General features: G+C 36.8%; 1 protein-coding gene across 23 annotated transcripts in view; it reads left to right on the top strand.

Moving 5' to 3' along the window:
• Nucleotides 1–13,364, top strand: part of NF1 (neurofibromin 1) — a 240,382-nt gene that overhangs the window by 123,561 nt on the left and 103,457 nt on the right. For 15 of the 23 annotated variants that reach the window (XM_070226406.1, XM_070226404.1, XM_023653059.2 and 12 more), the window contains 2 exons: nucleotides 5,190–5,325; nucleotides 13,079–13,141. In XM_070226406.1, the coding sequence (XP_070082507.1) occupies nucleotides 5,190–5,325; nucleotides 13,079–13,141 (199 nt within the window). The remainder of the gene's footprint in view (nucleotides 1–5,189; nucleotides 5,326–13,078; nucleotides 13,142–13,364) is intronic. The other 8 variants (XM_070226414.1, XM_070226410.1, XM_070226407.1 and 5 more) reach the window with 1 other exon arrangement.

Below are 13,364 nucleotides of genomic sequence, written 5' to 3'. Positions count from 1 at the left end.
TATATAAAGATTAATTTCATTTTTTTAACTGCTGCATAATTTATTTGGCCAATACCATATTGATCCCATTGACTTTTGTAGTAACTTCCTAATTATTGTCCCAGCATTGTCTTTTTCATGTCATTTGCTGTAGGAATTATTCTGAAACCTAAATCTTTTTTGTCACTTTATTTCTTGGAAATCATCAGTTGTTCCCCCATTGACTGCAAGATGAAGTACAGAGTTGTCTTACTGTAATCCGCCATCAGCCCTTGTCATTCCTTCGTGTGTTCTCTGGACTTTAGCTCCAGTGAAATATGCACGCTATATATTTTTTAAGTAGCTTGACACATAGGGTTCACTGGGGTTGGAGATGCCTAATAAATAATATCCTTCTTCCCTGCCTAAGTTCAAAACCAAAAGGGTGGAGGGAGGAGGGATGGGCAGGAAACATTCAGGAATCAGCTATCACTTTTATTTCTGATAAAACTGATTGGAGAATGTGACTGTAGATCCTGTGGGCAAATAGGCTTGCTAACACTTCACCTTGAATTACTCTCATTTACCCCATCCCTTGCACAGCTGGATAACTACAGGTTTCCCTCACAGGGTCTGCCAAGCTTTTTACCACACAAGTAGAGAGCAGACCAGAATACATCTTTTCAGTAGGCAAACATATCTAGAGTGGAAAGGATGGCGCTGAGCTAAGCATGCTTGACTCTTTTTTTCTAACTCACTCCTCCTCCTCTAGTGAGGAGTGGCTTAGAAGGGAAAGAGGCCAAGAGGTAATGAAGGTGCAGTTTTTTAAAATTACCATCTCTGTGAAGCTTTCTACCTGTCACCAGGTGCCATTCATATACACACACTACACTTGAATAAAGAAATAGTCTTTATTCTGTTCTACATCATCATTGTAACACTTAATTGTTATGATGTATTTTATGAATTTATCTCCCCTCTAGACTGTTGGCTCTTTTGTATTTTGTATATCTTTATATCCTTCTATGAATATTTAGCATGGGATCTAGCTTATAGTTGACATTTCATAACTATCCATTGAATGAGTGAATTTTAAACACTTATGTTATGCTTGCTTTTCCTAAGCCACATCTCTTGTCTTTCTTTCAGTTAGGACCTTAACATTATTTTGTTTTTTATTTTCAAGCTCAGAGTTTCTCGATGGTAGCTCTTCCAAAATAATTTTTATTTAGCAACTTTGTATCAGTTAATATTTTTGGCTCTGTCTTTGCTGAAGTATCAACTGTAATATCTAATCAGAACTCTGGCACTAAATTAGCCAATTATTAAACTAGTTAAATAGTTATAGTTTAAAAGCTTAAAGCGGGGCTGGCTCGGTGGTGCAGCTGTTAAGTGCGCACGTTCTACTTCAGCAGCCCAGGGTTCACTGGTTCAGATCCCAGGTGTGGACATGGCACCGCCTGGCAAGCCACGCTGTGATAGGCATCCCACATATAAAGTAGAGGAAGATGGGCATGGATGTTAGCTCAGGGCCAGTCTTCCTCAGCAAAAAGAGGAGGATTGGTAGCAGTTAGCTCAGGGCTAATCTTTCTCAAAAAAAAAAAACCTAAAAGCAACATTCTTTTAAGTCATCTTGTATTTTGTTACCATTAAGCAATGTTACTTTCTAAAGGTTAAAGAATTACTTAGGGAGAGAGTAAATTAACTGCCTAAAGGAAATCTACTGCACTAAGTACTGTGGTGCAGACAAGAGAGCTAGATGACAAGCCTATTACATTCAGGTGACTTAAAATCAAACTGAAGTCTGCCCTGACATGTAAGGAGCTTGGAAACTGACACTCCTATGTTCATAATAAGAAAAAGTTGAAATCAGAAAATTGGCAGCTTTTCTTAGATCCATCAGAAAATTGAAGTTACAGAGCAAATCACCACCTAGAGAAAAGCAAATACAGAGTCCCAGCTTCCCAGGAGAAACTACTGAGCCAGTAGCTGGGAGGAACACTGAGACCATGATTGATGAGCTGCTGGAGATTGAGTGTGGATTAGTTTGAGAGTTAAAACTCCCGGGGGCCCAGTCTTATTGGGACCCCTGCACTTTTGTTAATTTGACCTGCAGGGCCCACCAGGTTCTCATGGTGAAGATGGGAGGAGAAGCTCCCTGTGCTCTGGGCAGGGGAAGGGGAAAAGTAACCATTTTGAAACATGCCTGTAGTGTTCTGTTCTCCCTTACAGAGGCCTGTCCTCAAGGGAAACTACTTTACCAAAGCCTTGTCTGACCGGAGGATGGGTAGTTAGCCAACTTCAGCTACCTCTAGGCTTCCTGCCTCTCATAAGAGGGAACAAAAGGGCTAAGAAAATCTTCTGAAAGTCACAGTCCAGGGTTTCTGGCCCAATAAAACAATGGAGATATAATCATAAGATTGTAAACTGCTTCCCCTCCCCAAGGCCTCACCACCACATCAGTGGGAGTCCAGTGTATTAACAGTGGATTACACCTGAGAGATCCACACCCCAGAGACTGTTGAAGAAGAATTTCTAGGGAAACCCAAAGACAACTAGGCAGACAAAAACAAGGACACTGGAGGAAATTGATACCTACAGCTGCAGCAAACATTTAAACACAACGTAAGTCCTAGCCTGGTTAACATAAAACCTTATGCTAAAGACCTGTTTATCTCAGTTCTTGCTACCCAATACATCTTGGGTCTGACTTTCAAAAAACATTAGAAAGCATGCCGAAAGGCAGGAAAAATCGTAGTCAGAAGAGACAAAAGCAAGCGTCAGAACCATACTCAGATATGGCAGGGATTTAAAATAACTATCATTATTATGTTAAGAGCTCTAACAGAAAAAAAGTGGAATATGCAAGAATAGGTGAGCAGTGTAAACAGAGAGATGGAAACTCTAAGACAGAATCAAAAGGAAATGCTAGAAATCGAAGACATTGTAACAGAAGGAAAGAATGTCTTTGGATGGGCTCATCAGCAGACTGGACACAACTGAGGAAATCATCAGTGACCTTGAAGAGACGTCAATAGAAATCTCCCAAAACTGAAATGCAAAGAAAAAAAAAATGAAAATGAAAGTACAGCTTATCAAAATTTGTGGAAGATAGTGAAAGCAGTGTTTGGAGAGAAATTTACAGCATTGAATGTTTATATTAGAAAAGAAGAAAGACCTAAAATCAGTAATCTAAGCTTTCACTTTTGAAAACTAGACAAAGAACAGCAATATAAAATAAAGCAAGCAGAAGAGAAGAAATGAAAATTAGATTAGAAATTAATGAAATTAAAAACAGGAAAACAAAAGGATTAGCAAAAACAGAAACAAAGCTGATTCTTTTAAAATCAAACAGAGGGAAAAATTTCATACACTCAAACACTTAAATGATTGAACGCCAAGCTTCATTATAGATCAGAATTAGTGGAATAGCCAACAAGTTATTGGTGTGTGGGAGACAAGAGCACTGTGGCTGGCAGGTGTTGTTTTAGGGGAACACCTGAAACAACCGGCAGTGTACCTGCTACTATGTTGCCTTATTAAGAAAAACTTCCCACAAAGTAGACAAGAATCGTTCAGGTTTCTATAAGTTTTTTCTGGCCTTGTTAAGTAAATTGTTAATCTTTTCTTTCATACCACAAAACTCCTATGCCCTCCATATCTCAGATTTGAATTACTGTTGTAGTTTCTTAGCTAATGCATGCAGACAGTCCCCATATTTAGACCAGTCTCTTTTCTGTTCTCCATATATTCCAAGTTCATTTTCTGCCTCTGGCTTCTCAGCAACCACCAGCCATGTGAATTAATCATGCCTATCTCTGGTTTGCTATTTTGCCTTTTATATCCTTGAATTATTGTACTCATTACTTAGTGTGTACATGTCTTTTTCTTTGAAAAGGTCAAAGGCCAATTATTGTTGCATCTCAGCACCTGGCACTAAGATGGCAAATGATAGATGCACATAAATGTTTGTTGGATTGAATTGAGTACCTGCCCTGCCTACTTCCTCTTTATGAAATACCCTTACTTCTTTTTGCCTGTGCGAATTTTATCCCTCCTTTAGAACTCACCTATCTCGTGAAATCTTTCCTGCCTTGTATTCCACATTAATTTCCAAACTCTTACTGTATCCATATGCTGCACCAAACAGTGAGCTGCAAGGAATCTGGAGTGATTATTTGAGTGTCACAAGCATTTATGTAGTATGTAAATTAGTACAGAAATGAAAAATTACTAATTAAGAGATTGAAAACAAGTATTTGCTCAGTACTTACTTGGTAATGTACTGTGCCAGTTTTTAATGGGACAAAGATGAATACTTCCTTCAAGGAGCTTATAGATTTATAGGGGTGGTAAGACACATAACAAGCAGGTAAGTAGTGAGTTTCTTAGGTGGTGTCTTTTGAGAGTTCACATTATGTCAGTTGGGAAGCTTGAGTGAAGCTTGTGGATTTGATGGCTATTTAAACCCCACAGTGTAGGCTTGATTGTTATTCTTGTCTTATTGACAAAAAAAGTGAGGCCCAGAGAAGTTAGGTATCTTGACCAGGGTCATAATGCTCAATAATGATAGAGCTGAAATTTAAATCTAGTAAGTCTGCCTTCCAAATCTCTGTCTGTAAACACAACACCAAGACTTTAGAGGTCATACTAAGAATTAGCAACTTGGGTGTGGGCAGTAATGGAGTACAGCAGGCAAAGATGACATCGGAGGTCACCGGAATGATGTGATTGAGTCGGTGGTGGTGCCATTGGCAAGATGGGGAACACACGATAAGACATAGGAGTAGGAGGAAAAATAAGTTAATTTTGGGCAAACTGAGTTTTAGATACTGGTGGGAGGGACCCATAACAGTTAGAAGTATCAGTCTGGATATGAAAGGCAATTCAAAGTAGGAGAAACATAAATGGCCACAAAATGTAGGAGAGCATGTCTAACTTTTTACCAGAAGTCATGGAAATAAAAGTTAAGATAGGAGATGCCCTTTCCTACCTACTAGGTTGGCAAAAAACTAGAAATCACATACTAAATTTGTGAGAATATAGGGGGATAAGAATTTTATACACAATTCTGAAAAATGCCTTTTTTACGGTTGGTTTGTTCAAATCAGGATCCGGGCAAAGTCCACATTTTGCATTTCGTTGAATGTCCCTTAAGGAGTCTCTTTTAAGGAGTGTTTTTGTTTGTTTGTTTGCTTTTAATTGATTTTCCCTTTTCTCTTTTTTTGTAGGTTAGAACAGTCAGAGAGCCTTGAGGAGAACCAGCGGAGCCTCCTTCAGATGACTGAAAAGTTCTTCCACGCCATCATCAGTTCCTCCTCGGAATTCCCCCCTCAGCTTCGAAGTGTGTGCCACTGTTTATACCAGGTATGCTTACGGATAGAGATTACTGTTATTAATCCAGAACTAAATGTAAAAGAATGCTTTGTCAGAAACGGTTTTAGCTGCTGATAGTGGGTGGTCGATAATACTGAATCAATTTGGATGAGTAATATGTTAAGAATTGCTATTGGAATTGGCTTTGAAAGAAACTTAAATAGTGCTTAAGAGCCTGTTTGAAGTATTTTGAGGGGGTACTTTAAAAATAATAAATTTTCCTTGCATCAGAAGCAGGTTTAAAATGCGCTGAATCTACAGGGTTTAATGGATATGGTTGAAATGAGATTTATGGAATCTTTTTTGGTTATCTTTTGCCTAAATTACTCATAGTGTCTTTCACATATGAGGGAAGTCTACTTCTTGCTTTTTGCATTGTGAAATGCTTGATCTATAATTTTGATTTCTTCGTTAAGATGGAATGTTTTTGTGTCAGGTTGTCCCAGGACAGACTGATCTGTTTCTCTTATGTAGAGTGCTACTTATAAAATAGATGGCATCATCATTCAGATCAACTTACTGCACTTTCTGACACTAGCACGGGAAGCAGTGCTTCTGAGTTCAGATGTCCCCAGTCATCCCCTGCTTGTTGAGGAAATTAGGTCTGTGTTCTTTTATGGCTTCCACTGCGTTTTTTGAGTTGCATATGCAGTTTTAGGAGCAATTTATTCATTCCAAGGGAGATGAATGCAAATCCACATTAGCCTGTTTAAACTCTGATTCTGGAAGAAACATTAGTGGACCTGGAGTTTGGGACAGGGGTGGACATAGGAAAAGAATTTATGCATTTACCAAAACCACGCCTTTGTGTCTCTTTCTTTGCAGAGTCATCCCCAGCCATTTGTTTTTTTAGCACAGGGTTTCCGTTGCTTAGAGACAAGATCAGTGAAATCACCATTTTAAAAAGCTGTTTAAGGCTTCATTTATTTATATCAGACAAAATAGACTTTAAACTAAAAATGGTGAAAAGAAAAAAAGAAGGTCATTATTTAAAAGAAGGTCATTATATAACAATAAAGGGGTCAATACATCAAGAAGATATAATAATTATAAATATTTATGCACCCAACATTGGAGCACCTAAATATATAAAGCAAAAACTTACAGAGCTAAAAGGAGAAATGAACAGTATACAATAATAGTTGGGGACTTTAATACCCCACTCTCAACAATAGATAGATCATCTAGAGAATCAATAAGCAAACAGCAGATTTGAGCAACATTATAGACCAAATGGACCTAACAGACTATATTGGGAACATTCTGTCCAACAACAGCAGAATACGCATTCTTCTCAAGCACATGGGGAACATTTTCTAGGCTATACCATGTCTTAGGCCACAAAGAAGCCTTAGCAAATTCAAGAAGATTGAAATCATACCAAATATTTTCTCTGACCACAATGGCATGAACTAGAAATCAATAAAAGGAAGAAAACTGGAAAATTCAAGAGCACATGGAAATTAAACAATACTCTCCCTGAACAACCAGTGGGTCAAAGAAGAAATTAAAGGGGAAATAAAAATTCATTGAAACAAAAGAAAATGGAAACACAATATACCAGAACTTGTGGGATGCAGTGAAAGCAGTTCCAAGAGGGAGGTGTATAGTAATAAATGTTTACATTAAGAAGCAAGAAAGATCCTAAATGAGCAATCTAATTCTATGCCTTAAGGAACTAGAAAAAGAAGAGCAAACTGAGCCCAAAGTTAGCAAAGGAAAGGAAATAATAAAGATTAGAGTAGAAATAAATAGAGAACAGAAAGATAATAGAAAAGATTAACCAAACTAAGAGTTGGTTCATTGAAAGATAAAACAAATTTAACAAATCCCTAGCTAGACTAACCAAGGAAGAAAGAGAAAGGACCCAAAGCAATAAAATTATGAATGAAAAAGGAGATATTATACGTGATACCACAGAAATTCAAAGGATCATAAGAGGCTGCTATGAGTAAGCTATACCCCAACAAACTGAACAACCTGAAGAAATGGAAAAATTCTTAGAAACATACAACTTACCAAGAGTGAGTCAGGAAGAAATAGAAAATCTGAATAGACCAGTTACTAGTAAGGTGATTGAATCAGTAATCAAAAATCTCCCAGCAAAGAAAAGCCCGGGACCAGATGGCTTCACTGGTGAATTTTACCAAACATTTAAAGAAGAATTAACACTGGTCCTTCTCAAACTCTTCCAAAATATTGAAGAGGTGAATACACTCCCAAACTCATTTTATAAGGCCAATATTATCCTGATACCAAAACCAGAAAAGCACACAACTAGAAAAGAAAACTATAGGCCAATACCCCTGATGAATATAGATGTAAAAATTCTCAATAAAAAATTAGCAAACTGAATTCACCTGCACATTAATTGGATCATTCACCATGATCGAGTGAGATTTATCCCTGGGATGAAAGGGTGGTTCACCACATGTAAATTAATCAATATGATACATCGCATTAATAAAATGAAAAGAATTATATGATCATTGTAATAGATGCAGAAAAAGCAGTTGACAAAATTCAACATCCATTCATGATAAAAACTCTTAACAAATTAGGCGTATAAGGAACATATCTTAACATAATAAAGGCCATATATGACAGGTCCACAGCTAACATCACACTCAATGGTGAAAGGTTGAAATTTCTCCTCCTAAGATCTGGAACAAGATAAGAGTGCCCACTCTCACCCCTCCTGTTCAATATAGTATTAGAAGTCCTAGCTAGAGCAATCAGGCAGGAAAAAAAAAGTAAAAGATATGAGAATTGGAAAGGAAGAAGTAAAATTATCTCTATTTGCAGATGACATGATTTTATATATAGAAAATCCTAAAGACAGAACTAAAAAACTGTTAGATCTGATCAATGAATTCAGTAGAGTTGCAGAGTATAAAATTAACATACAAAAATCAGTAGCATTTCTATACACTAACAATGAATTTTCTGAAGAAGAAATAAATCAATCCCATTGACATTAGCATCAAAAACAATGAGATACTTAGGAATGGATTTAAAGAGGTAAAAGATCTCTACTCTGAAAACTATGAGACATTGGTGAAAGAAATTGAAGAAGATACAAATAAATTGGAAATATCCTGTATTCATGGATTGGAAGAATTGCTATGTTAAAATGTCAGTACTGGGGCCGTCCCGGTGGCACAGCGGTTAAGTTCGCATGTTCCGCTTCTCCGCGGCCCAGGGTTCACCAGTTCGGATCCTGGGTGTGGACATGGCACCTCTTGGCAAAAAGCCGTGCTCTGGTAGGCGTCCCACGTATAAAAAAAGAAGTAGAGGAAGATGGACATGGATGTTAGCTCCGGGCTGGTCTCTCTCAGCAAAAAGAGGAGGATTGGCAGTAGTTAGCTCAGGACTAATCTTCCCCAAAACAAACAAACAAACAAACAAAAAACCATGTCACTACTACCAAAAGCCATCTAAAGATTCAATGCAATCCTTATCAAGATTGCAGTGGCACTTTTTTTTTTTACAGAAGAAGAAAAAGCACTCCTAAAATTTATATGGAATAGCAAAAGACCCCAAATAGCCAAAGAAATCTTGAAAAAGAACAAAGCGGTAGGCATCACACTTCCTGATTTCAAGCTATAGTCATCAAAACAATGTACTACTGGCATAAAAATAGACAGGTACACCAGTGGAATAGAATCGAGAGTCCAAAAATAAACCCAAGCTTATAAGGTCGACTAATATTTGACAGTGGAGCCAAGAATACTGAATGGAGAAAAGACAGTTTCTTCAATAACTGGTCCTGGGATAATTGGATATTCATATGTAAAAGAATGAAACTGGACCCATATCTTACACCACGCACAAAAGTTAACTGAAAATGGACTAAAGACTTAAATGTAAGTATGAATGTAAGACCTGAAACCATGAAATTCCTGGAAGAAAACATAGGAATAAAGCTCCTTGACTTGGGTCTTGGGAATGAGTTTTTGGACATGTCACCCAAAGCACAAGTAGCGAAAGCAAAAATAAACAAACAGGACTACATCAAACTAAAATGCTTCTGCACAACAAAAGAAAGAAACCATCAACAAGTGAAAAGACAACTTAGAGAATGGGAAAAAATATTTGCAAACCATATACCTGATAATGATTTAATATCCAAAATACATAAATAACTCATATAACTCATAACAAAAAACCAAATACCCCAATTAAAAAATGGGCAAAAGACTTGAATAGATATTTCTCCAAAAAGATCTACGAAAGGCCAACAGGTGCATGAAAAGATGCCCAATATCACTAGTCATTAGGGTAAGGCAAATTAAAACCACAGTGAGATATCACCTGACACCTGTTAGAATGGCCATCATCAAAAAGACAAGAGATGCTGGCATGGTTGTGGAGAAAAGGAACTCTTGTGTACTGTTGGTGGGATTGTAAATTGGTACTGCTACTGTGGAAAACAGTATGAATGATCCTCAAAAACTTAAAAATAGAACTACCCTATGATCTAGTAATTCCACTCCTGGGACTATATCCAAAGGAAATGAAAACACTAACTCGAAAAAATATCTGCAACCGCATGTTCATAGCAGCATTATTTACAATAGCCAAGACATGGAAACAACCTAAATGTCCATCAATGGACGAATGGATAAAGTTGTGATATATATGTACAGGGACTATTATTCAGCCATAAAAAAATGAGGAAATCCTACCATTTGTGACAACATGAATAGACCTTGAAGGCATTAAGATAAGTGAAATGTCAGATAAGAAAGACAAATACTGTGTGATCTCACTTATATATGGAATCTAAAAAAACCCCAAAAAACCAGACAAACTCACAGATCAAACTTGTGGTTACCAGAGTTGGGAGTTGGGGGAGGGGGAATTGGAGGAAGGTGGTCAACAGTTACAAACTTCCAGTCATAAGATACATAAGTATCAGGATGTAATGTACAACATAAGGACTCTAACACTGCTGTATAATACATAGGAAAATTGTTGAGAGTTTCCCTCACAAGGAGAGAAAGTTTTTGTGTTTCTTTCTTGTCTATTTATTGTATCTATATGAAAAGATGGGTGTTAGCTGAACCTATTGTGGTAATCATTTCACAATATATGTGAATCAAACCATTATGCTATATGCCTTAAACTTATATAGTGAGGTATGTCAATTATTTCTCAATAAAACTGGAAAAAAAAGAGAATGTGTTTGTGTCAGGTTGTCCCAGGACAGACTGATCTGTTTCTCTTATGTAGAGTGCTACTTATAAAATAGATGGCATCATCATTCAGATCGACTTACTGCACTTTCTGACACTAGCGCGGGAAGCAGTGCTTCTGAGTTCAGATGTCCCCAGTCACCCCTGCTTGTTGAGGAAATTAGGTCTGTGTTCTTTTCTGGCTTCCACTGTGCTTTTTTGAGTTGCATATGCAGTTTCAGGAGCTGTTTATTCATTCCAACGGAGATGAATGCAAATCCACATTAGCCTGTTTAAACTCTGATTCTGGAAGAAAAAGTGGGCCTGGAGTTTGGGGAAGAGGTGGGCATAGTGGAAAGAATTTATGCATTTACCAAAACCATGCCTTTGTGTCTCTTTCTTTGCACAGTCATCCCCAGCCATTTGTTTTTTTAGCACAGGGTTGCGGTTGCTTAGAGACATGAGCAAGATCAGTGAAATCACCATTTAAAAAAAGCGGTTTCAGGCTGCTATGTGTGAATTTTTCCCTCATTGCTATTTATAAAGATATATCTACAAAAAAAACTTGTCACCATATACATAGATGATAAACCATACTTAGCATTAAAACTCTCTTAATTTATCATGACTTTTTCTGCCTTTTCAAAACAGCTCAAGGAAGCTTAGGAGAGCCCCACGTAATTTTTTAACTAGTTAAATCTGAGACTAGAGAGTGGCTTAGTTATAATATGAAACCTAGTAAAGTGAATAATATCTTCTCTTAAGTTTGGGCATTGTTCAGGTTTCTCTTTAAATCTAATTTAGTCATTATTCTGTTTATAAAGCTAGGCAACAAGAAATGGTGAGCACGTATTAAAAACAGTCTGCGTCAACTTCCTGGTTGGCCTGGTACTAACTGTTTGCAGAGAGCAGATGGATTGCTAAAGTAGCAGTGGCTTTGACTTTAGCTGGTTAAAAGTGAATGGGTACCGACTACCTGATTTTACATGGTCTAGTCGATTTTCGTAGAAATTCATGTGGTTGTCACCCTAAAAGAAAAAATTATTTTTGTATCATCAGTAAACTTGGAGTCCAGTCTGAGACAATGATTCTGATAAGGTAAAAGGAGCAGGGCTTGGCTCTTAGTAAGTACTTAGGAAATATTTAATGAAGGAATAAATTCCCCCATTCCTCCCACCCAAGTACACAAGAGTCTTGCTAGCTTTTATAGTGAGAAAGGCAGGGAGGTTGTGAAAATAATTCAGAAAATAGAGTCAGGTGATAATTGGTGGCTTATTAAACACTATGTGTTGTGCATTTTAAAGTACTCTATAATTTAAAAAAAAGTGTATAAAGCTACATTTTTGTGATATATGTGGTTACTAGTGCCTTTATATATAGTCTAAAGTTTGAACCAAAGCTCCATGGGAAAAGGACTGTGTCTTGTTTTACTGCTGTCTCTCCCAATGCCTAGAATGGTATCTAGCATGTAGTTGCACAGTAACTACTTGGACGGACAGGTGGATGAACAAATGTCGAACTTTTAACTTAAACCCAAGTTATTATGGGCTATAGTGTTGGGTGCACCGAATACCTAGAATAAAATGCCATGTATGGTGGATTAAGGAATTCTAATTTGGTTTTAAAAATAATTGTTGTGCTTAGTCTAGTCCAATCAGGAGTCTTTTAATTTTAAAAGAATTCTTTGGCCTAGAAGGAGCTCTGAGAGATGAAACCAATATGTCTCTGTGGGTTTTGGGAGGTTTTGGGGGGTTTTTCTTTTCTTTTTTTGAGATATTCTGATAGATTGTCAAATATGTGAAAAATTTTAAGCAGGATGACAGTTTTATTCTACAATTTTCTCTGCAGTTTCTTCACTTTAATATTAATTAATGCTTATTTCTAGTTGAGCTGATAACATTCTTCTCCCAAATGTTGCAGAGCTTTTAACCTCCTTTGATTAGAATTTCTTCAGGAAGTAGCTTGCAAACAGAAAAATGTGTGACATTTAAAGAGTAATCTTTCTTAGAGAGATTTTTAATTCAGAATCTCTAAAGTGAAATTTTCTATTAGATTTAGCCATTTAATGTTTATTTTTTTAATTAGTAGGATCTAAATTAAATGCCAGCTGTTGAAAAAAGAACTGTAAGTCAATTGAAGGATACACAGAGAAGTATTTAAATATCAAGAAAAAGTGATGTAGACACATAGAAGTGTTTTTAGTGTGTGATCTACTTGTCATGAACGTTTTATATAAAATTTATCAAAAACTAGGAATTAACTGAAATGTAAAATTGAATATCCTCAAAATCACTTGGGGAGAGCTTTTCTGTGATTTATAGCCAGAAATAGTAGATATGATTGTCTCAACATTTCTTGCTGTTTATTTAGTGCTTTGGCTTAAAATTGTAATAAAAATTAAAGTCCAGAAATAAAATTCATCCCTCAAAATTCGGTTGATTTCTAATTTTTTGTTGATTCCATTTGTGTTGCATTTGATCGTGTAGTTTTGTGTACAAGCCAACATTGTTTTTGTTGCTGTATGTAGTTGGTGCTGTGACCTGTTTGTGCTCATCTCTGTTCTGTAGGCAACTTGCCACTCCCTACTGAATACAGCTACAGTAAAAGAAAAAAAGGAAAACAAAAAATCAGTAAGTTTGGAGAACTTTTTATTGGCTGTTTCTCTCAAAGCAAAACAAAAATCCTTTGCTGTTTGTTCCGATCGTCTTCACTTCAGCCTATTTGACCTTCACTGTGAGGTCATTCTACTAATTCTGGCACAAAAGAGCTTCCACTGCGATTAACCCTGGAATTAAGTTCCATTGAAACATTCTCTGTGTTCCTTTGGTTGGTTCCTTTGGTTGCATCCCAAAG

The sequence above is a fragment of the Equus caballus genome, chromosome 11, assembly GCF_041296265.1.
Source record: "Equus caballus isolate H_3958 breed thoroughbred chromosome 11, TB-T2T, whole genome shotgun sequence".
In the NCBI taxonomy this organism is placed as follows: domain Eukaryota; kingdom Metazoa; phylum Chordata; class Mammalia; order Perissodactyla; family Equidae; genus Equus; species Equus caballus.
This window is presented reverse-complemented; position numbering and strand designations above follow the sequence as displayed.